This window comes from Caloenas nicobarica, chromosome 17, assembly GCF_036013445.1.
Source record: "Caloenas nicobarica isolate bCalNic1 chromosome 17, bCalNic1.hap1, whole genome shotgun sequence".
Taxonomy (NCBI): domain Eukaryota; kingdom Metazoa; phylum Chordata; class Aves; order Columbiformes; family Columbidae; genus Caloenas; species Caloenas nicobarica.
This window is the reverse complement of record NC_088261.1, coordinates 10249076-10273646: the sequence shown is the minus strand read 5'-3', so window position 1 is coordinate 10273646 and position 24571 is coordinate 10249076. Positions and strand designations below refer to the sequence as shown.

At 45.4% G+C, this 24571-nt stretch overlaps 1 protein-coding gene across 4 annotated transcripts in view; it reads left to right on the top strand.

The window, feature by feature from the left end:
- The window catches only part of LOC135995620 (S-adenosyl-L-methionine-dependent tRNA 4-demethylwyosine synthase TYW1-like), a 115278-nt gene that overhangs the window by 19326 nt on the left and 71381 nt on the right, over nt 1–24571 (top strand). For all 4 annotated transcript variants that reach the window (XM_065647071.1, XM_065647070.1, XM_065647072.1 and 1 more), the window contains exons 8-9: nt 8046–8172; nt 22965–23017. In XM_065647071.1, coding sequence (XP_065503143.1) covers nt 8046–8172; nt 22965–23017 — 180 coding nt within the window. The remainder of the gene's footprint in view (nt 1–8045; nt 8173–22964; nt 23018–24571) is intronic.

The following is a 24571-nucleotide window of genomic DNA, read 5'->3' as shown; positions in this document are numbered from 1 at the left end:
CTTCTCCAGGCTGAACACCCCAACTCCCTCAGCCTTAACCATGCTGTGAACTTTTCTTGTAATACTGTAGTTAAGGAAATAATGTTCCTTTTTGTCACAGCCAGACTGGTTGATGGTGAGGCAGACTTTTCTTTTAGAAAGTGGAGTGCTGTTATATCATCTACTGTAAAGGAAGTGTGTGGAAAAGACCTGGGTGTGAAGTACAGGGTTTTACTGGAAAAACAGCTTGTGCAGTTGCGTGCATGGAACTTTGCTGTTACCCCTTGAGAGGATGAAGCTCCAAGTCATTTCTGACTCTTCTTTGGCCTGTAAACTTGGAAAGGGGAGCTTTGGGTCCCGAGGGATCCTATGCAGGGCTCTTGGATATCTGTCTTGGGCTGTTTTCCTAATTAACTAGTTTACATTTTTCTTACAATGAAGATTGATTATGGTAGAAGCCAGGCAGTTTCCTTTTGGCTTGAAGAATGTATTCTTATGATAATCTTGTGACCTCTCATCTAATCGTTTTGGAAAGCTGGTTGATGCACATTATTGAATGGGCTACAGACCAAAACGGTTCATGTGAGTGCTTGGGAGACTCATACGCGACTCCCAGTTGGGAGGAGGCAGGTGGGGAAAGTGCAGATAGCGACGTTCCTGTGCTGACTTCTGCCTGTTGTGAGCTTGTGTGTTATCTTTTGCAAAATGATTTCCCTGGGAAGACTAACCCAACTGGGGAGCTGTGCCTGGGACTCTCTAGAATAATTTTGGTTGGCAGAGACTCTCAAGATCATCAAGTCCAACCATAACCCACCCCTGGCACTGCCCCATGGCCCTGAGAACTCATCTCCGTCTGTCCAACCCCTCCAGCGATGGTGACTCCAGCGCTGCCCTGGGCAGCCTGTTCCAATGCCCCACAGCCCTTGGGGGAAGAAATTGTTCCCCAGATCCAACCTCAACCTCCCCTGGCGCAACTTGAGGCCGTTTCCTCTGGTCCTGGCGCTTGTTCCTGGGGAGCAGAGCCTGACCCCCCCTGGCTCCAAGCTCCTTTCAGGCAGGTCAGAGATCAGAAGGTCTCCCCTCAGCTCCTGTTCTCCAGCTAAACCCCCAGCTCCCTCAGCCGCTCCCATCACACTTGTGCTCCAGCCCCTTCCCCAGCTCCGTTCCCTTCTCTCGACTCGCTCCAGCACCTCAAGGGCTTTCATGGCATGAGGGGCCAAAACTGCCCCCAGGATTCGAGGTTTGGCCTCCCCAGTGCCCAGCACAGGGACGGTCGCTGCCCTGGGCCTGCTGGCCACACCAGTGCTGGTACCAGCCAGGATGCTGGTGGCCTCTTGGCCACCTGGGCACAGGCTGGCTCATGTTCATCCGCTGTCACCAACACCCCCAGAGCCTTTTCCTCCAGGCACTTTCCAGCCGTTCTCCCTGAGCCTGTTGTGCGTCATGGTCCTAGGAAGAGCGTTGAGCTCTTCTGCTCAACATTTTTCCTTGTGTTTCATAACCTGTATTAACATTTTTATGGTTATATAATTTCCTGTGTTACAAGAGTCCAAAGACCAGTGGAAGCTGCATCTCTTAATCTGGGCAGGAGAACCAAGTGCTGCTCATCCATGTCTGACTTGTGTCAGTGCACTGGGTGCCCTCCTGTCTGTGCGAGGTATTCAGGGTTCCTAAAACAAAATAGGTCTGCAGTCCAGCCCACTTTGCTTACAAATCTGTCTTTTGCACAATAGATATTGCTACTAGAAAATACACCTATTGCTGGCATTAGCTCAGATTGATGGAAGGCTTATTCAAGCACAGCAAATGATTGCAGAATCAAAAATCATTGCTGCTTTATTTTTTTTTTTTTTTTTAATGTTACACGGCATTTTGACCACTCGAAAAACCGGTGTTGAAATGAAATGCCTGTTCTTCAGTTCTGAACTGTATGGAGAAAAAGAAAATGTTGGAGTGGAGGAGTATTTAACAGCCATTTAAAAATCCGCAAAATAGGGCAAGATGTTGTGAAAGGATGTGTGCTGGATGCTCTGGGGAGGCAAAGCAGAACAGGCTCAAGTGGAAAATCTTGCTGGTTTTAGGCTGGGCATTTCAGGACACTTGTTAAATCATGTTACCTGGATTTCAGTTCTGCTTACCGTAGCACAGGAGTAAAGATGTGAATATATGGCCCAATTTTCAAATGTACACTAGTCTCTTTTGGGTAGAGACAGACACACATTTTTAGTTTTGATTCTTTTGTTTCCTTTGAAAATCAGTTGTATTTACGGTGTGTCCAAGAAGTTTCCCAAACCAAACAAATGTCAACAGAATCATGCAGCAGTATGTAAAATGGAGTCGTGGTTTAACGACACCTTGTAAAGCCTCGGTGAAGCAATTTTAAACCCGTGCATATGTATTTTTAGAGTTGTGATCTGGGAATTTTTTTTCTTTGAGGATTCTGGTGGATGTTGAACCTACAAGGAAGCGGACACTGGTGGGATCACTTGTCCTTCTGTATCTCACAGAAGATGTGCAGTGCCCTTGCAGACTGATTCAGTTGGATAGCAACAAAAGTCTGTCATTATTCATCTGTGTGGATTTGGGCTTTAAAATGCTGTTGTGTATATCCAAAAATCTCAGCATTGACTTTTCAAACAAAAGAAAATGCAGGATTTCCTCTGCGGGGGCTGAGCTGCAGATTTATTTGAATATTATCCTTTATTTGGATGACAACTGCTGCCTCAGAAAGATGGTCTCCCATGTTATTCTGTTATCACCAGCATAGTGAGGTAGATGTGGTTCAGACTTCCTTCCAGCTCATTATTGAAAATCTGCGGATGTGTCTATTCCAGGAGAAAAAAAAACCCTCACTTCTGAGTGTTTGTGTGTGTGTTTGGGTTTTTTGTGTTTTGGGGTTTGTGTTGTGTGGGTTTTTTTGTTTTTTTTTTTTTTAAAATCCGTCAGAACTTCTCAGGGCCTTTTCCCATTTTAGGGCCACTTCTTAAACGCGTGCCACGATTTTTGCTCTGGGTGAAGCCGCCCAGAGTTCCAGTCCCAGGTAATGGGTGCTGAGTTCCCATCTCTGGGCTGTCGTGCTTTCAACCCTTGGCTGCTTTTTGCTTCGGTTCAGACTTTTGTACTCAACTGGGCAGCGATGTCTGGGTGTCGCCTGCGATTATGTAGACTCTAGTAGCTCTTTTTAATAAGATTTTCTCGCTTTTGGGGTGTTTGGTTCACCGATGACTCAATCCAAGTTTCCCGTGTCCATCTTGGTGCTCACTTGCAAACGCTCAGAGCTGTTTTTGCTGATAACTGGCATCAGTTAGAGCATCTGTGTTGTCGTGGGGCTGGCAGAGTGTGTTGTCCATGGACGGAGCAAATTGCAGTTGTGTCCTTTGTTCTGGGTGGGTTGTGTGACAGCCGGAGCTTTGTACCTGGGGCAGGAAGGTCCCACAGCGCGTGAGCAGAGTCCTGTGCCTCTGCTCTTGGGTTCAGGACTATCTGTGCAAGTCCATTCCCTGTCTTGTTCTTTTTCCTTGTGTTTAGTCTTGCAGGAACGTTGCTTTGTGCAGAAATAAATGCCATTCCCATGGGCAGCCTGGTGTCCACTCAACTTTCAAAAAACCCCAGTGTGATTCTTGCCACTGGCATCTGAGCCTGAACGAGGTGAAAAATGGTCGGTTTTTCTACCCGTCCTCTTGCACTGGAGTTTTGCTTCCAGAGCTCATCTTCTTGTGAACTTCAACTCTTCATTCATGTAATTCATGAACTTTAATACTTCATTTAATGGCTCCCCTGGGAAAGTTTTACTCCGTACTTGTTGCTGCCAGGCAGCCTGTTCCTGACAGCCAGGCCAAAATTTTCTCTGAGTGCTGGTTTTGTTAGTCCTGGCTCCAGCCCCTGATGTATTACTGTTTTCTTAATGTTTGTGCCTTTCATTTCTTAAAAGGTCCTGGAGCCTTTTGATGGATGGGGCTGTAAATTGTCACAAGGCCAGGAGTTCCCTCTTGCTTGACCACTTGGAGGTTAAGTAGGGAAGAAGTTCAGTCAAAGTTGGAATATTCCAGGTGTCATTTTCCTTCCAGGAGTAAAAAGTTTTTGGGGAGCGTGTTGGTTTTCAGCTGTGGCACGTCAATAAACAGAACCGTGAGGCTAAAAAATTAAATTAATTTAGGGAATACTTCTTTGCATGGAGTTTAGATCTTTGTACCTTCTGCTCCTGACCCATCAACAATGACGTTCTGCCTGCCCATAAAGTATGTGCTGCCTCTGCCTGTATGGCTGGTAGAAGGTAAGAGGTTGTTTTTTTTCGCCTATACCTGTGAAGGAAGTGATCGTAAGTCCTTACACCTGAGATGTAATTGTTTTTATTTAGTTCTGCTTCAATGGCAGTAGCAAAAAACCAAAAACCAAACCAAAAAACCCAAACCAACAACAACAAAAAAACCCCCAAAAAACCCCACCCACACCACAACTAAAAAAAACCAAAACCAACCAAACAAAACCAAAACCAACCAAAAAAAAAACCCCCCAAACCAACCAACAACAACCCAGGCTGCAGCAGGAGCTGTGCTGAGCCTTATGGTACCAAGAATCCCAGAACCCCAGGCTGGTTGGGTTGCAGGGCCCTCTGTAGATCCCCAGCCCAGCCCTGCTCACGCAGGATCACCGGAGCAGATCACACAGGTCGGTCCAGGCGGGTTTGAATGTCTCCAGAGAAGGAGACTCCACACCCGCTCTGGGCAGCCTGCTCCAGGCTCTGGCACCTCCCAGCAAACAAGTTTCTCCTCGTGTTCACATGGAGCCTCCTGTGCTTCAGTCTGTGCCCGCTGCCCCTCACCCTGGCGTTGGGCACCACTGAACAGAGTCTGCTCCATCCTCTGACACCCACCCTGAGCTATTGATCCCATTGATCAGATCCCTCTCAGCTTCTCTTCTGCAGCTCAACAGCCCCAGCTCTCTCAGTCTCTCCTCATCACAAAGATGCTCCAGACCCCTCAGCATCTCTGTGTCCCTCTGCTGGACTCTCTCCAGTAATTCCTTGTCCTTCTTGAACTGGGGAGCCCAGAACTGGACCCGGTTCTGCAGATGGGGTCTCATCAGGTCAGAGCAGAGGGGGAGGAACAACCTCCTTGACCTGCTGCTCACACTCTTCCTCACACACCCCAGGTACCCTTGGCCTCTTGGCCACAAGGGCACATCGTTGGCTCATGGTCACACTGCTGTCAACCAGAACTCTCAAATCCTTCTCTGCAGAGCTGCTTTCCAGCAGGTCAGCCCCCAACCTGCGCTGGTGCCTGGGGTTGTTCCTCCCCAGGTGCACGACCCTGCACTTGTTGAACTTCTTGAGGTTCCTCTCCACTCAACTCTCCAGCCTGTCCAGGTCTCACTGGACGGCAGCGCAGCCTCTGGTGTGTCAGCCTTTCCTCCCGGTTTGGTACCAGCAAACTTGCTGAGCGTGCGCTCGGCCTCTTCATCCAGGTCATTGATGAACAGGTTGAACAGGACTGGACCCAGTACTGACCCCTGGGAACCCCACTGACAACAGGCCTAAAACAGACTCTGTACCATTGATCACAACCCTCTGGGTTCTGCCAGCCAGCCAGTTCTTGATCCATCTCACCATGAAACTGCAGTCTATCCCCAGGTTTCCTCATCTGTGGGTTTGGGAACACACACTAGAGGATGACTCTACAGTTTTTTTTTTGGCAGTGAAGTATTTTAAGGGCATAAAAAGCTGGCTCTTGTCACTGCTTGTTTGATTTGTTATGGAAAGACAGTAATTTGCTTTGGATTTACTACAGGGCTTTCTGCTAAATCACCAGAACTTGAGAAGTTTGCTCTGTGCAAAGTTAACTTTGTTCTCTCCACTCAAACCCTAAATAATAGATATGAAAGGTTTATTAAACAAAATAAGTAAAACTCCCAGGGCTGTGAACTCCGTTTCGCACAGGAGATGTCTGAAGCAATCACTTGCCAAACCGAACGAGTCAGGTATTGCAGTTCAGAGCAAAACAAATGATTATTTTGTTTACAGCAGGATGAGAGAGGGGGGAAAATGCTTATTGAAATAAATGTTTCTGCCCTGCCAGTAAGGCAATTTCATTTATTGTTCTTGTGTAGGTACTTTCCTCAGCTATTGCAGATAGGAGGGTAGAAATGCCCTTTAAATCCAGCAGGAATTTGTTGGTGTCTGAACACTGTCTTGGATGGGATGTCTCATTTCTACCTAAGTCAGTTGCTGCATTCTTAACATTATGATGTGCTCCATAATGTACATTTAGTTCTTCTCGGAGGATTAACCTGGCAGGAGGTATGAGCAGACAGGCCAGGATGGGTCCGCTTTTAAATCCTGAGTAGCATTTTGCGTTGATTAGCAAACAAATCTGCGCTAAGATTCTTTTTAAATCGGCGTTTGGGTTTAGTTCTGGATTGTGAAAGAAGCAGCTCTTTGTTTAAGACTTAATAGTTAAAAGATGAGGATTTTTATCTCCTTCCTTCCTTATGCATGAGGCTTTTCTAATAATATTTTACTGTTGAAGCGTCTTGCTCATAAATGAAGATTGAGTCTCAAGAAATGAGCTTTTAACCCTGACAAATGACAAGTACTTGATAGAACCAGCCTTTCAGGGAAGTTTTGATGTGTTTGTAGAAACAACGAAAATCTGCCTAAAATCTCGACAAACTGAGTGAAAGAAGTAGAAGATGGAAGTGTATTTTCCCTTCAATAAGGACCGCGTTGTGTTACTGGTCATTAGAAAATACCTTCCTGCCTGACCTCACTGGAACTGTTTTATTCAGAGTGAGTAGGGAAGGTAATCACTTCCCTCCCTAAATATTTGCTTTCCTCATCCCTTCAAGTGCTTTTTATGAACTGTGTTTTGTCCTCGAACCTCTGAGTCTGTGTGGGTTTTAATTTTTATTTTTTCTTCTAAGGCGCTTTTATTTTCTGAAATTTTGCTAAGATATGAAAGAAATCTGTGTGTCTAGCAATGGCTGGGTTATTTCTCCGTTTGGAGAACATGGCTTGGCAAGTGGGTTTGGTTTCCTTGGGGATGTGAACAGTTGGTGGGTCGACTCAAACGGGAAGCGTTTGTACGAACTTGGTGACGTCTTTGGCGCAAGAGACGCTTGGATGTGAAATAGCCTCAGTTTTGTGAAAACAAAATGTCTTCTGGCTGTTTGTTGTTTATCCATAGCTCCTTTAATATTTCAAAAATGCCATAAAGGACTGACAATCTACAAGTTGCATGAGATATTGAAGTAATTATTTACACTTTCACGCTGCTTTGTGCAGGTGTGAAACAATAAATACCCATAAAGTCTCAGAAGTGACACTAACACAGCGGGGGATTCGCGATCGCTTATGCGCTAGGGTTTGTTTCTCTGGCTTGTAAGTTTATGCTAAAAATTGATATTCCTGTCTTAGGTTTTAAATAAGCTCTGAGGGCTTAATCGTGTCTATAAAGCAGCGTCTGCTGGAAGCTGAACTTGGGTGGGATGGTGCCAATTGTGTCGTGGAGCTGATGGGGGTGGAACAGCCTTTTTTTGCAGGTGATCACTGAATTTTGGTGGGGGATTATGGAGAACACAACTTCTGCTCTGGAAACTCCTGATGTGACTTTCTTCCCTGACCTGTCCCAAACAACAGGGACAACAGCCGCTTGTCACTCCAGGCACGTGTGTCAGGCACGAAACGGTTTGTTCTCTCTGGTTATTGTGCAATCATGAAATACTTGGGTTTAAATCCTGGAGTCCCGCTCACTCTTGGATGAGATTCAAACACCTTGTTTCTTAAAGTGTCCTAGAGAATCTTATTGCTGTGTTAGCAGAACAAACTGAGTGTGTTGTGGTGTGTTTGTATGTGGGTTTTTTTGTTTCTTTTTAAATTTACTGTCCTAAATTACTGAAGGATCAGTGACTGTTGGGAAGAGAGAGAAAATGCAGGATTCCACAAATGCAAGAATTCATGTGTGTGTGCTTGCATCAGTTTTAATTTTAGCAGATTTGTGCTTGAACTGTGCAACAGTGCTTAAAATGTGATGCTTGAATCTAAGTGGTTGTAATTCATTGTCTTTAAACAGAGAGATCGTGAGCTTGAGGATGGAGATGTTGGAAAGAATTTGACTCAAGAGAAGGCTGGGAGGAAGGAGGAGAGTGAGAGGAGAGAGATGATAACTCCAGCTCTGAGAGAAGCGCTCACAAAACAAGGTGAGGTTCTGCAAAGACCAGATGTGGACCAGGCTTTGAAGTCTTAGTGATAGACTTGACAGAGCAAGTGCAAGATGGTGAACTTCGTGTTATGGATCCTGCTCTGGACCCTCGGGCATGCCAGATTCTAACCAGGGGCAGGACAGGGATTAGGCAGGGACTGTTTGTAGCTGATTCTTAGAATCATAGAATCATTTTGGTTGGAAAAGACCCTTAAGATCAGAGAGTCCACCTGTTAGCCCAGCACTGCCAAGTCCACCTCTAACCCATGTCCCTGAGAACCTCATCTCGGCGTCTGTCCAACCCCTCCAGGGATGGTGACTCCACCACTGCCCTGGGCAGCCTGTTCCAATGCCCCACAGCCCTTTGGGGAAGAAATTGTTCCCCAGATCCAACCTCAACCTCCCCTGGCACAACTTGAGGCTGTTTCCTCTGGTCCTGGCGCTTGTTCCTGGGGAGCAGAGCCCGACCCGCCCCTTGGCTCCAAGCTCCTTTCAGGCAGTTCAGAGATCAGAAGATCTCCCCTCAGCTCCTGTTCTCCAGCTGAACCCCCAGCTCCCTCAGCCGCTCCCATCACACTTGTGCTCCAGCCCCTCACCAGCTCCGTTCCCTTCTCTCAACTCACTCCAGCACCTCAAGGACTTTCTTGGCGTGAGGGGCCCAAAACTGAACCCAGGATTCGAGGTTTGGCCTCCCCAGTGCCCAGCACAGGACGGTCACTGCCCTGGGCCTGCTGGCCACACCAGTGCTGGTACCAGCCAGGATGCTGGTGGCCTCTTGGCCACCTGGGCACACGCTGGCTCATGTTCAGCCGCTGTCACCAACATCCCCAGGTCCTTTTCTGCTGAACACCTTTCCAGCCGCTTTTCCCCAGGCTTCCCCCTGTTGTTGCAGGGAAGAAGCCAAAGCTGGGTAATGCACCTCAGTGTGATGCACACTATAACATGGAGAGTATAGCAGGGTTCACAGGGTTTAATGTGTCTGCTAAGGCACCTTGAGAGAGAAGATGATAGTCCCTCTGGCTCCCAGAGTGTAGGTTTCTCAAAGAATATTTAAGGATCTGCTTTACATCTGTTTTGCATCTTGCTTTTATTTCAGTTTTGACTTTGATTTTGTTACTGAAACTATTTCCAGCAAAGGAAGTAGTTCAAATTAACTTTAACAATTCACTAGATGATTATTAGATCAGTAGCTCTGCTATGAGCTATAGAGAACAGTTTTAATGAACATAATGCTTTTTTTTTCTTTTAAAAGAGAGGACAAGCCTGAGAAGAGCTGCACTGACAGCCCCGCAGTGCAGAGGCCTCAGTTCTGTGGGGCAGAGCTGGGAGAAGGGTGATGGGAGCTCCCTGTGCTGCTCAGGTGGAGACTAGCAGGGGTTCAGTCTAATTTCATTTATCTCTTAAGAAGCGGGAGTACTTGGTTTTCTTGCCTGCTAAATCAATATCATCTCTCCTGATGCTTCTGAGAGGCATTTCTGGTTACTGCGGTGGGAGGTTCTCTCCACCCTCTTTGAGTCCAGCAGCTGTGGGATCCCATCACCTTTGCTCCCCAGGATCTTAGCTGTTCTTTGGCCCAAGCTTTTGTGTGCGGCCGCTGCTGCGTTCTGCCCAGCAAGTATCCGACACGTTTTGTCACTGCTTTTTTTCATTAACCTTAGCACAGTATAAAATAAAGAGCCATTCTTTAAATTCATACTCTGAAGGAATAAAGCAAAGAGTGGCAGTGACTTTCCCCCCTCTTTGTGTCCATAGTGCTGCTGCTGCTGACTGGGCCCAATGCAGGGTTGTAGGAGGCTGGTGTTGAGTTAACGGTTGCACTCCATTTTGAGCGTCTCTTCCAGCCAAAATGATTCTAGGATTTTCTTTTTTAATCTGGTGGCAGTTAATTGTAGCATGCTATAGAACAGCCGGAGCACTGTTACAGCCTTCTAGTGTTATTTATTCACTTATTTATCTACTACTGTTCATGTTTGATCCACAAGTCTAATTGTTCCACCTGCAGGGATGGTTGGAGGACGGGTGGCTTTGGCTGGGGGAGTGGGCTGCTAGAGAGAGTCTAGAAATGGGCAGTGGGGAGGTGAGCACGTCTGCTGCAAATCCCCTGTTGTGAGACGTTTGAGAGGCCGCTGACTCCATGGAAGGATGCACCAAATTCCCCAGACATCTCAGTTTTTGCGTTGGGACACAGGAACCCCAGGTTCCAGTATAAGTTGGGGAAGGACCTGTTGGAGAGCAGTGTAGGGGAAAGGGACCTGGGGGTCCTGGGGACAGCAGATGACCATGAGCCAGCACTGGGCCCTTGTGGCCAGGAAGGCCAATGGGACCTGGGGTGCATTAGAAGTGGGGTGGTCAGTAGGTCAGAGAGGTTCTCCTGCCCCTCTACTCTGCCCTGGTGAGACTTCATCTGGAATACTGTGTCCAGTTCTGGGCCCCTCAGTTCCAGAAGGATAGGGAACTGCTGGAGAGAGTCCAGCGCAGCCACAAAGATGCTGAAGGGAGTGGAGCATCTCCTGTGTGAGGAAAGGCTGAGGAGCTGGGGCTCTGGAGCTGGAGAAGAGGAGACTGAGGGGTGACCTCATTCATGGGGATCAATATGGAAAGGGGGAGTGTCAGGAGGATGGAACCAGGGTCTTCTGGGTGACAACCAGTGATAGGACAAGGGGCAATGGGTGCAAACTGGGACACGGGAGGTTCCATTTAAATATGAGAAGAAACTTGTTCCTGGTGAGGGTGCCAGAGCCTGGCCCAGGCTGCCCAGGGAGGTTGTGGAGTCTTTCTCTGCAGACATTCCAACCCGCCTGGACACCTTCCTGTGTAACCTCATCTGGGTGTTTCTGCTCTGGCGGGGGGATTGGACTGGATGAGCTTTTGAGGTTCCTTCCAGTGCCTGACATTCTGCGATTCTGTGTGACGGGCTGTGGACACCTGGGTGCGCTGCCCCAGCTCTCTCTGGTGCAGGGCCCTGAGTCTCAGGTTCGGGGAGTGAATGAAACGGTAACTTTCTGCTGATATGTCAAAAGTGGTCATTTGTACAATGAAAACAGTGCTGGAGGGAAGGTCACCTTCCTACTGGAATTTTTTGGACACAAAGGCTCCCCAGTGAACTCGGATTTCCTTGTAGTATTCCAGGGACAGGAATTAGACATACCTACTTATGTGGATAATTAATATTTCTCCCTTTCTTCAACATTTTGGGTATTGCCAGCATTGGATCAACTAGTAAGATCTATTTAAATCTGCAGTATCAAAGACTTAAAACTCTTGTGTCTGTATCCTCACAGTTACAACAGCTTCTCACCGGCACAACCCTCCCCTCCTTTCCTCTGCAACTATTGTAATTCTTTAATGGTCACTCAACAGTAAAGAGAAGCTGCTTTTCTATTTTCACATGACATATAGTATTTTTTTTTCCTGCAGATAACGCACCAAGACAGGCTTTTGTGGCTATAAAAATAAAACAACTCCCTCCTCCCCTCAGCACCATTCCCCCAAAATAACAAGTGCAATGTAGTCAAAGAATAATCTCATTTGTTTAGCAACAACCATTTGCTTTGGGTGTAGGTTCAGTGTCTCTTCAAGATTATCCCTGAGGGCATAATTAGCCCAAGACAAGGAAAAAACAGTGAATCAGGAGAAATATGTTCTTTTACGTTGTAGTTGTGCAATAACGCTTGTCTTTGAACAGCATCTCTCCAGGCTATCGTAGTGCTCGCTGTCTTTATTTTGATTCACCTTCGGACAAACTTACCTTCCTGTAGATAAACTCAATATTGCTTAAGCAATGGTTTTATTTTAGCACCGGCATTGAATTTCAGCTAAATATAACCTCACCTATTGTGTTGTAGAGGTGTCAGCCCTTGGAGTTGCCTGGTTGCAAACAGCTTTATAAAAGGTGCTCTGTAATAATGGCTCTTTAAAGCTGTAGCCAATCTTGTGGTGTGAGAAAATGCTGATTCCCTTTCCATCAGTGTTCAGTCTTGCATAAATATACAAGTACAGCACGAACTATTTAGTGCCTCCAAGCAACACAGAGCTGGAGAGAGGCTGGGGGTTCAAGTATTTGACTGTGTTATACTTGCAGTGGTACCATTTTGCTGTGTGAATGCTCTAGTAATTTAATCTGGTCAGGTAGATGTCATGAACTAAAATGAAAATAGAAGCAAACTTTTCATATTAACGTTTCCTGTGGTGATTAGTAGGTACAGCCTAACACGTTCTTAGTTGCTTCTGCAGTTGCTTGTAGATGCTCGAAACAATTCCTGCTGGGCTCAAAGTTTGTGTGGTGGGGTTTTTTGTGTTTTGTTTGGTTTTGCTTGGTCTGGGTACCAGGAGGATTTTGTACATGGTGCATTTGGCCTTTCCAGAGTCCCTGATCATTGGGCCTTTCACTTTTTATCCCCCCCCACCCCCCGCCCAGGAAATACATTTAAACCTTTCTTTAGCTTTAGAGGGAGGCTCAAGCTGCTGTTTTAATAGGAAAGGTGACTGGAAAAAAAAGCGCTCAACCAAAAACAAAACCAAAATGAGCCCAAACCAACAAAACAAACAAAACAACCCCCCACAAAACTGAAAATAACAATGACAAAAAAACCCCAAACAACCCCCCGGTGTGAATCCATGGATGTTCCTTCAGTGTCCTCTTATTTTACAGGTACAAAAATATTGATTGTCTTTTACACTTCCTTGCTGCTGTAAAGTCAGCACAGACCTGTGCTCTGGTGGGTTGTTCACCATCGTTAGTTTTAACCGTTCCTTGATTTGCCAAATGTTTTATTGGTAGCGATGGCCGGACTGGAAGCCAAATAAATTGTCATGCTGAGTAGGAAAGCGAAGGCTGGTGGTTTGGGGAATCGCGGTTTTCCTGTGAATCACGGTTTTACTGCGGTTAACGTCTGGAAATATTTGGAGGTCAAACGCGATGTCGTGCAGTGGCAGCCAGTTCCATCATCCCGCTCACATTACAGTTGTGTTCAGCAGTGCTCCGGGGTTCCTTTCATGTGCTTCTCTTAAATGTGCAGGAATAAAACAGTCAAAAAAAACCAACTCAAAGCCCTGAAGAGCTGATGGTTTGTTAGGAGGTTCCAAGGACCTGGACTTCTTAAGTTGCTCGTACCGTGTATTTCTGACACGCTCTTTGCTTTGCTTTCTTCTACAGTAGCACTGTGAAATAAAACTGCTTTTCGTGATAGGCAACGGGTTAATGATCCCAAAGACTGACCCCACTGTCAGTGTATAAATGACTCTGTGTGTCTGTGACCACAGTTACAGTTTTGCTGCAGTCTGGTTGGGTTGTTCTGTCTTCACTGGTGAGCATAAAACTCAGCACCAGGGTGTCCAGAATACCCCTATTTGACTTGTACTTGGATCTGAAATAGTGTGGGCTGCTTCAGCAGCTGCTTATTTTCATGCTTTGACTTCACAGTTGATATAAATATACACTTTGATCTGTGTTTTTTTGTGCGTATGGGCTGACTTCAGAAAAATCTTGAAGACTGGGCTTTTTGAAGTGCTTACCAGCCTTGAGATCAGGTTTTTGAAAGTACTTGGTGTTTTTTGCTGTACATTGGACTGAGGTTTCCAGGGTCTGCAGCTCTGGGCTCTTCTGACCATCTCAGCTTGGCTCACTGTGCAGAGTTTTTTAGGCATCCAGACTTTAGAAGTGGGATCCACATTGCACAGAGATTGGTGCTGCTGCTGTGTACATCTGCAGGCTGTGCGCTAAAATGCTTGCGTGCATCTTTGGGATTCGGTATACTATGTATATATACAGCATTTAATGTATAGCATTTAAACTCCAGGTGGCACTAGCAGCTCACAGCTGGGTCAGGAGCCACAGAATTCAAATATTGGCCATGGGAAGCTTGAAAATTAGTTTGCAAAATAGAAAATTATTCTTAGTAAGCAGAATAAATACGATGACTGAAAGCTGGCAAAGTTAAGCCTACTAAACTTCTTTGCAGTTCCTTAAATGTCTGTTTAAATAAACAGTGAATACACCGTTAAAGGGGACGAATCCAGGGAGGAGAAGATGCTGAAGTCCCAGGTGTGGAGCTGCCAGGAGCTGGTGGGACTTGACTGCAATACTGATTTGCTGGTGCAGATGTAGCAGCTTATCGGGGCAGAGTAGATGGTGAACGCTTCATTTCATGGACCTGATTCTTCCCTCATGTGTAGTTACTGAACCTGGTGGAATTACCCCATGTATAACAGAGGAAAATAAGCATAAGTGTGTTTATACTTGAAGTGCATCCATTACTTTTTTTATAGGTTTTGGAAGGTCTTTGGAGAGTGTTGGTCTTTGAAATTCAGTCTGTTAAGCTGGAACAAAATACGAGAGATATTCAGGCAAGGATAAAACTTGCTGTCCTTTTTTCATAACATGACACTCTCTGCAAGCAAGGGGACAGTTTATACAAATGGGAATGTGGAGAAAGAAATGTGCCTGGAACGACTGAAAAAGGAGACACTCAAAACGCAGACAGAAAAAGGTCTTGTTTGTAGCAACTTGTAGTTCTGTCTCTTTGTGTGTTTGTTCTGGGTAGGTGAGGAAGGGACCTGTGGGGCCGCCTTCCACTGGAAACTTTTTGGCCAAAGTTGATGCCGGTGTGCACTTAAATACGTGAAATTTCTGCAGTTTTCTTGAATTTTCCTCTGCATAAAGAGGAGATACTGAGGCTCTCATCCTCCTCACTGAATGACCTGACCTTGAGTTATGAGCCATCCTGTTTGGCCAGCTGGTTGGCAAGGGTGAGGTCATAGAACCATAGAATGTTCTGGAAGCACCCATCAGGATCATCGAGTCCAACTCCTGTCCCTGCACAGGACACCCCACAGGTCACCCCGTGTGTCTGAGGACGTTGTTCAGTCTCTTCTTGAACACTGTCAGGTTGGGGCCGTGACACCTCCCTGGGGAGCCTGTTCCAGTGTCCAGCACCTCTGGGTGAAGAACCTTTTCCTCATGTCCTCCCCTGGCACATATTCCTGCCATTCTAGGCCAGACACGCATTTGCTGCCTCCTGCTCAGCCACCAGGTCAGCCAGAATAGGTAAAAGATGCGAAGGGAGCTGGAGATATGAGGCAGGGCTGTGGTGGGCACTGGAGGAACCCAGATGTCCTTTCGTGGCAAGAGTAGATGGGTGTGAGGGGGAACGCCAGGGTCATGTTGCTCTGGCCCTAGCAGGGGAGCTGGGGCTGGGAAACTGGTTCTTCTGTGGGAGAACCTGTTCACGAGTCCCATCATGTGGTTTTATTTTTATTTTTTCTGCTCGCTTTGCAGCCCACATGTGAACTGTGTGTGCTCTTGTGTCTTCCCAGCCTCCTAGTGGGGATCCTTTGAGGGGATTTTGTCTTGCTGGTCTTTATCTTGGGTGCAGTGTCCAAGAGCAGTTGGAAGGTGATTTTTGGAGGTGACTGGTTAGTTCTGTTTCCTTAGGATTGTTCTGGTAGATGGTGATCGATATTAAATTTAAAATCTCTTGGCAAAAGTTTGGTCTCAAACTTCAGCTAAGGGCAGAGAACTCATTAGTCAAGTCTGATAGTCAGAAGATACTGATTTCCTCGCACTATGGAGTCTCTCTCATTTATTTTATATGGATAGTAGTGATACACTTCAATAATCATTGTAGATTCTACTCTCCAAATAAGGAAATATGTGACATCTTCATAGGTCTTCTGAACTCTTATGTGGGCAATCTAACGGCATAGGTGCATGACAGCTGCTGTTAATGTACAAAATGCCCTGAGAAGGTGATCTGCCAATGTTTATTAGTTTCAGAATGCTTTTATTATAGCAATAGGATTTTTTAAATTCAAATTAATTGCTAAAAGATGAACAGTTCCTCCAGAACCTAATTCAAGAACTCCCTTTCTGGGAATAGGGAGCAGCTGTTATCCTTCTGAGATGGTGAAGCCAATGTAGGAATTCGTGAATCTGCTTGGGCTGAGGGATGGACATCTTTTCTCCATCTCGCCTTGGCTGAGAGGAGCTCTCAAAAACTTGCAGTTAGATTTGGGAGAGGGATTGAAATGGGATGGGCTGCCATGTGGTCGATACCCATGACCTCACTTGTATAAGACACGGTTTGCTACGGTTGCCACTAGTGGAGGTCACCAATGTGAGATCTTCATGGCAAATGTTTTGCAAGAGGCTCAGCAAACGGTCTGACTTACCACGTTGCTTGTTGTCAAAGGTCCAGCTTTTTGTTTTTTCTTCAGTACTAGTTGATGTAGGTGAAAGTATCATCTTGATCTTTTACTTAGGTGGCACATCTTACCATCTTTGGTGGAACAACTTGAATCCCAAAATGTCCAGTAAGTGGAAGATTGATGCAGAAGGAAGGCGATTTAATGATAGATGGGAAAGCGAATACATGGTTTTGTTTTAAGGAGGAAAAACCAGTATGTCTTCTGTGTTATGAGGCAGTGTCGGTGATAAAGGAGCACGATGCACGTAACAAACACAAGGCCTGTGGGCCAAATCCTCAAATTACATTCGGCCCTTTGAAGGCAACCATGAGGCTGATGTGACCCCCTGTGAAAATGAGTTTGACACCTCATCATAGGCTTAGTTTGACAAGAAATTATGCATTTGAGTATTGGAGATTTTTTAATTATTCCTGTTGTCCCTTGCTGCAAAGCAGAAGGGGCTCTTGGATTAAAATGGACATCTGGGTTTAGGCAAAAAGCCAGATTCTAATAATTTTTAGCTCTTTTCTGACCAGTTGTTGAGGTTGGTATTTATTATAGCTCCTGGCGTTCCCGGCTCTGAACTCTGCCAGTCTCGTTTTCTTGACACCAGGTTAGGCTTGGCTTGCCTGCTGAAGCAGCTGTATTTTTCACTCACCTTAGCAGGCTTTTACTGTGTGTTAAAAATGTTCAAGGTGTTCTTAATTTTCTATATGACGAGAAGGATCTGAAGCAGCATCCCTGAAAGACCACACTGTCCATCCATTTTGCAACTGCAGTATTTTTGCATGTCAAGTAGAGCCCTGTAATATTCCCCTCTCATGTTCTCACTCCTGCTTTCAGTTCATGGAAGCAAACCCTTCCACAAATCTCAAGCCTTTTATACTTTTTAACAGCACTTTCTTTTCTTTTAAGGGAAAGAGGAAACCTAAAGAATAGCTCTTGATGGCCTTTCAAGGGTTTCTTGGAGACTGAGCAGTCCTGGGAATGAAACTGGAGTTTTCTCCTGTCATACTTGGGCAAGCTGAAAAATTCTTCTATTCTGGTATAAAATGCTGAAATAATTTGAACAGGTTCCTTTCACCAACAGTGTGGTGGTTTTCTTTTATTTTCTTTTTTTTTTTTTTACTAATTTTCTTGCTTTAGTCAGAACATTCTTTTGGGTGGTGGCTCAAGTGCAGCAATTGTGTTCGGTGGTGATGGATTTACCGCTGTGTCTGACCTTCAGCTCCAGCCCTTTTAAACCGCGCTCTTGTAAAACAGCAGGAAATTGGGAACTTTTTTTCCCCGTAAACGTTCTCCTGGTGTGAAGTTCCCTTTTCTGCACCGAGTTTCAGCTTTAACAGATAATCATTGCTTCCAACCCCAGGGCTTTTGTGGAGATTGCTTGATAGACCCACATTGATTTGCCAGCTGTGTATTTCTCTTCTCAGAAGAAAAGCCCTCTGGAAGTCATTTATGAGTTTGGGAAGCACAATGTGACATCAGATGGGCTTTTGCTGAGTTCATGGTGGCTGCATTTTTGGAGCAGGATGGCTGAGTCTTTTTCTTGTGACTTCTGGGGATTTTTCAACCACTGGTCTAGTTCATTCCTTTGTAATTATACCTTTCGTTTTATGCTTTCAAAGCCTTTTCTTGCAATGAGTTTTTGGTGGTGTAGAGATCTGTACTGGAAGGTGTCTTTGGGTTTTCTTCTGGACTTTTTGCCATGTTGGGATGCTCAGCAACCTGTTCTAGTGGAAGGTGTCCCTGCCCATGGTGGGGGAGTGGACACTAGATGATTTTTAAGGTCCCTTCCATCCCAAACCACTTCGTGAGGGACCTGGGCATTCAGCCTGGAGAACAGGAGCTGAGGGGAGACCTTCTGATTTCTGAACTGCCTGAAAGGAGCTTAGAGCCAGGGGAGGTGTTGGTCTCTTCTCCCAAGTAGCAAGTGATAGGACAAGAGGAGATGGCCTCAAGTTGCACCAGCAGAGGTTTAGATTGGATATTAGGAAGAAGTTCTTCCTGGAAAGGGCTGTGGGGCATTGGAACAGGCTGCCCAGGGCAGTGCTGGAGTCACCATCCCTGGAGGGGTTGGACAGACGGTTCTCAGGGACATGGGGCAGTGCCAGGGGTGGGTTATGGTTGGACTCGATGATCTTGAGGGGCTTTTCCAACCAGAATGATTCTGTGATTCTATGATCTTTGAAAGCTGTTCAGTGTTGCTGTCTTGCAGATGCTTTTTTTTTTTTTTGTAGACTCTGCAGATATCATGATGCTGCTGCTGCTACAGACAGTTGTACTTGTAGAAATTTGGTTTGTCTTGACTAAATCTGTTATGCTTTCAAAATAACATCATTGCTCACATATGCACATAACCTGTTCATGTTCAAGAGCTTAAAAACACTTATGATGTGTGTGGCACTGATAAACTAGCAAAACCACAGCCAGAACACCTCGCTGTGCTGGAGCACGACAGGTGTGGAAATGGTGTCCTGTCCTGAGAGCTCAGTACGGTCCCTCAATGAATTATTTGAATTTCAGGGAATGGACTTTTCAAACTATTATGTACATGGTAGAGTTGAAATGCTGCAAAGTAGCTTTGAAGGGTGGCAGAACAGTTTTGCCCCAGACAATGGAACAGTTGCCGACACTGGCCGTGTCTGTGGTTACAAGTCTGTCTGTGCTCCATCAAAACCCAGTGGAATTGTCGGGGTGAGCGATCACCAAGTGTTTGTCAGCCTAGTGTTATTGCCTCATAATGCTCATTTCACCGAAAAGCTTGTTTAAAAGCTTAATTCGTGCCTCCTTATAGTGAAAAAAAGACAATTTGGGGGAAGTTTGGCAGGCCTCTAGCTCATTCAAAGTTTATCATCTAGAGGAGGACCAGCTAATCCACAGACTAGATGTTCTTGTGCTTTTATTCGGGAGCTGACCTGATTACTTTGAGCCTGTTGATTATTTAAGGAATCCTTTGAATATCAGCCTCTGGGAATAATAAATGGATTGGTTTTGTTCAGCCTTGTTATCTGACGATACAGAGGGACTGTGAGCGGAGTCCTGTCAAGACAACACCCGGTATTGTTTGGAAGGTGGCGTATCCAAATATTCACCTAGTTATTGCTCGCAAGTAATATTTCTTATGAGAAAAATCAGTGAATATGTTTAGAGTGAGCCCTGGTATACGTAGGTGCAGATTTCTGGGCCGTCAGTAAGACTGGGTTCAACCACCGTTTGCCTTGGCAGGGCCGTGGTGAATTTGTGGCAGCAGGTTGAGCTGAGCCCACCTGGGCTTTCAGGAAGGTTGTTCGGCAGAGCCTGCGATGTGGAAACAGAATCGAGAAGACCCTCCGACTGGTTCTCAAACGCCTTCTCTCCCGTGTGTGGTTTGGAGCTCAGTGCTGCTTGGTTCTTGCTTAACCCTTTGTGCTTTATTTCACCTTTGTTTTAGGGCCCCAGTTAAGTACAGGTACCCACCCGCTCAAGGAAACAATAGCAACCTCTTGTTCCTCCTCAAAATTCAAGTCTGGGCTTCAAGGCAAAGAAGCCAAGTAGTTCAAAGTACACAGCGCAGAATATTTTTAAAAATTACAAAAAATGTAAAACTTCAGTTGAACAGTTAATTTTGTACAGTTGCAAGCAATTTATGTATGTCCTTAACATTTTTACATCAGTGGTTCTTCCAAGGTAGAGTCTGGATAGCATTGATCCATCAGCCCTAAGAAGGGATCTTTTTTACAGTAAAAGACCAGCCTGAAGGTTTTAAAAAAAAAAAAAAAAAAAAAAAAAAAAAGGGTATATTATCTGAGCAAAGCTTCATAGAGTAATATTATCAAAGATTTTTACCTCAAAAGAAATACGGACGAAATGGAGTTCTACTCGGAAGCCTTTATTTTTTTTTTTTAAATTTTTTAAACGGGCTTAAAATATGCAAATGAAGAAAAAGTATGTGGATATTATAAATAAGTCAGATAAGCTTACATAGTAACACTACAAACATGCCAGTGGGGAAAGAATGCAACACCAACAGTGGCCAGAGGTAAAGCGAGCGCTCAAAGAAAGGAAGGACTCTGCTCACCTCGAGTGTTCAGCCTTTATCACTGATTTTATCAAACTTCCAAGTGTGAAAAGCACAGCACAGCCAGTGTTGGCTGCCATGGCTTCTCTACCAGAACTACCAACGAAGCAAAGACCCGAATTCAGCAGCTTTGTGCGGCACTTCAGAGAAGTTCTGCAAGTATTTGCTGTTTCTTCCTGTAGCCGTAGCCGTGAGTCCTGGCATAGCAGGGATGAGTAAACCCCTTCTCATCACTAAAGCTGGCTGAAGTTTGTAAGGCTCTGATGTTGAACATGTACAATTTTCTTGGCCTTCATAGGAAGCTGTGGGCGCTCCACATGGTGGAAGTTGATTTAAGTAACTTAAGAGAAAATGCTGCAGCTTTGGGCTCCGGAGCTTGGCGCTTTGCTCGGTTTAGCTGCTTCCTCTCTTCCCTCAAGCAACTGGGTAGCAGATCTGGGCAAGCATGTCTTATTTCCAATTTAATTTGAATCTAAAACCCAGCCATATTACTCCTACTGACAAGGGATTTGTGTGGGAATAATCTTACATGAATTCTGTTGCTGGATTCTGAGAAATGGAAGAATTATGGCTAGAGCTGTGCTGGTTGATATCAGCAAACACTCTGGCTTGGACAGCTGTATTAGAGAGAGGAGGAACATGTCACGTTTTTCCATGCTAATGAAGGAATCCTGTAAGGACTCAAATTCTAGCAGCACGGGGAGGTCTTGGTTGAGATGAGACCTTGCTGGACAAGCCTGTTTGCAGAGAAATGTGGAAGAAATGGGCAGGATGGACCCAGGGTGGGAGAGATGCAGCCAGATGCAGCTGCGTGTGCTTGTGCATTCCTCTGATATGTGTTGGTCACAAGTTGCCCCAAGAGCTTTTGGTCTCATCCAGCGCTAGATGAAGGCGTCCCCAGTATTGCACGTGGCTTTGGAGACTCAGTTCAATGTCAGAAATGTTGATCAGGGTTACGGCGATGCCTTTCTCCAGGAAAGGACTGGATGATCTGCTATGTGAAATACCCAAGATTTTTGGCTCACAGCAGTTTGTTCTTCCTTGGCTTAACCCTGAAAATGCACATGAGGCTTAGGGGGTTATTCATTTAGGGAGGAAAAGGTTAAAATATTGTCTGTTCCCACTGAGTTGGAGGGGGAGAAGGATCTCAGGACATGGGAGCAGCTTGACATTGAAGTCACCAGAGTCTCAATCTGGCAGTTGTCCCCTTTGCCATCTGACAGGGCGTCCCCACTGCTTGCTCCTGCCAGCCCAAGTGTTGATACAGTCCCTTGGAGAGTCACCTCGCTAAAATTCCATATGTCCTGACCCCCCCAGCCAGCTCAGAGCCAGAGTGATGAGGCAGGAACAAGATCAAGAAGCAAGAGGAGACCGGGCAGATGTTGGCTGGGTTTGGGTGGCAGAGTGACCAGAGCAGCGTGCTCCAGATGTTGGGTGATTCCTTTGTAACCATGGGTGTCTTCCCAGGGTGTGATTATATTTTTTTTTTTTTTTTGTAGCCAGTGCAGCTGTTGTGGCATCTGCTGTCACTGTGGTTCCTGGCTGGCTCGTTGTCCTTGGAAGGGACTTTGGGGTGCGGTGACGTTCCCTTGGGATCTCGCTGTGCAAGACACACGGTGGCAAATGAGCAGGGTGGGACAATTATGCCACCTCTCCTCGTAGGTGGTGAAGGCCAGTTCTGCTGAACAAAGGCGCTTTTTTTCCCCCTGATAACTTCATGCTGATTGGCAGGAAGGAGATTTGATACCTGAAATTTGATTTCCCTTGAAAGCGTTAATGAAAACATCAGCCTAAAGTGGTTTGGGGACAACCAGGCCATTGATAGATAACTGCTACTGTGTGAATGACACAGTGAGGCTTCTCAAATCCCTCTTATTTTTATGCTGGTTTAGAAGTGACTTCTAATCCTTCAGACGTATTGGGCTTTAAGCACTTTTTTTCAAAGAGGAAAATAACCCAACTCAAGCGATTTGGGTAATAATAGTACTTAGTGCTTAACGAACGTTGTGGAATTAATCCTCCCGGGCCAATAAATTTAAATGAGATGGTGTTGATCTTGGCTGGGGAACAGGGAAGCGATGTGAAATCAGGTTTCCTATGGGCGCAGAGCGGCTGCCGGCTGTGGCTCCGCTGCTGCCGGTGGAGATGGAACTGGTGAAACTGGTGAAGTGCTGAAACCGGTGAACTGGTGAAACTGGTGAACCCGTGGAGTTTGGGTTCAACCCGAGCCCTGTATCTTGGTTCTCTTTTCACTCTCACAACTGCACTGTGAGTCAGGTGTTCTCCAGGCTTGTTGAGTCAAACGAGACTGAGGAATATAAACAAATGTGCCATTAAGTGAAATGGTTTCAAATTGGCCGAAGTCCCTTGGGTGGCCATGGCCTTGGCCCCAGAATGGAATGGCGAGTGCTGGGGGGGACCTGACATCTGCAACACGGAAAAGCAGCATTGAGATAGTGATGCTTAATAATTTCATGTACCAATTGATACGCTCTGTGTGCCAATTATTGTAAGTTAAAATGGATGGTTTGACTTCTTGTTTTCAGGTTACAAGCTGATAGGAAGCCATTCTGGGGTGAAGCTCTGCCGATGGACGAAGGTATGCTCTCTTTTCTTTTCTCATTTTATAAACTAAAAAAAGCTAGAGACTTTTCCAGGTATTAAAATTTCCAGATGAGATATCCTTTAAAAATGTCATATTACTTACACAAAAACAAGTTTCACCTTCCAAGCTGTAGTTTTGCATTTCAAGCTATTAAAAGCCTGCTGTGAAGAGTGAGAATGCGACCGCGGTGAAGAGCAGGGAACATCATTTTCTCCTGTGGTGTTTTTTTTTCCTGTTGTTCTGCTGTCTGCTAAAATATCTCCTGCCTGCCGAAATATATGGCAGGAGCAGAACACCGCAGAGAAAAGTGGGAAGGTTACATCACCGGTGTGAGGTCTTGGGAAACGAAGATAACGCCGTCGTCGTTGCGCTCGAACGGGCACACAAGGGCGTTTAAGCCCCTTGTTCTGTGGCTGCTATATCTGGTTTGCGACAGTCAGTGCTCCTCATGCTGGTTTTCAGCATTTGTCAAGTAAGATTTAGATAGCGAGGTGATTCACTTGTTAATGCTGGTTTTTTTTTTAATTATGCTGTGGGAGTGTGTACAGACATATATATGGTTGTGTATAATATGTCTGTGTATTTACATGTATACCCTGTTTCCCCCAAAATAAGACAGAGTCTTATATTAATTTTTGCTCCAGAAGATGCGTTAGGGCTTATTTTCAGGGGATGTCTTATTTTTCCGTGAACAACAATCTACATTTATTCTTGAACAAAAAAAAAAAATCAACATTTATTCAAATATAGTCATGTCATCACATTCTGGAACATCATCGTAACTCTCCAAACCCTGGACTGTAACTAGGGCTTATTTTTGGAGTAGGGCTTATATTTTGAGCATCCTCAAATCATGCAGGGGCTTATTTTGGGGGCAGGTCTTATACCCTCTTTCCTCAAAAATATAGGAAAAAAACCCCATCCTCCAAGCCCTGCAGTTGTGTATTGTAGGCTGGGTAAGCCAGGAGCTTTTCAAGTATTTTGCAAACTTAAAAACATTCCCGGCAGAGGCACAGAGAACAAACTTCAGCCCTTTCACTGTTTTGTTTTGTTTTGGCTGTTCTGCGCAGTCCCTGAGATGCTCAGAAGTCGAAAGCTGGTCTATAATGTCACACATTTGGGGAATAACATTGATTTTTAACATACTAAAGCTTTCCGCATTCATGGGATGATGAACCATGGGAGTCATGGCCTCGTTAAAATGCCAGCACATCTCTGATTCTGGGGCTGCGATCGGTGCCTGGGTCTCTCGGCTCTTTTGCTGCCTGATTAACTTTGTTTCTTTTGGAAAAGAGCTCTTGGAATGGCAAATCACCAAAGTGGGTGGCTGCAGTGAGGTTTTCGTATTGAAATGCCTGGTATCAATGAATTATCTTATCAAAAGACAGAAGAACCCATCGCTGCGCTGTCATGAATATCTGCGAGATCCCAATGATGCTTCTGCTGTTTATTCTTACAAATATTTTTCTCTTTGGTCATTTTTAGTGTCAGAGAAGGTCCTGAAATGTTTAAAGAAAAACTTGTCAAACTTCATCAATGCTGTGACAG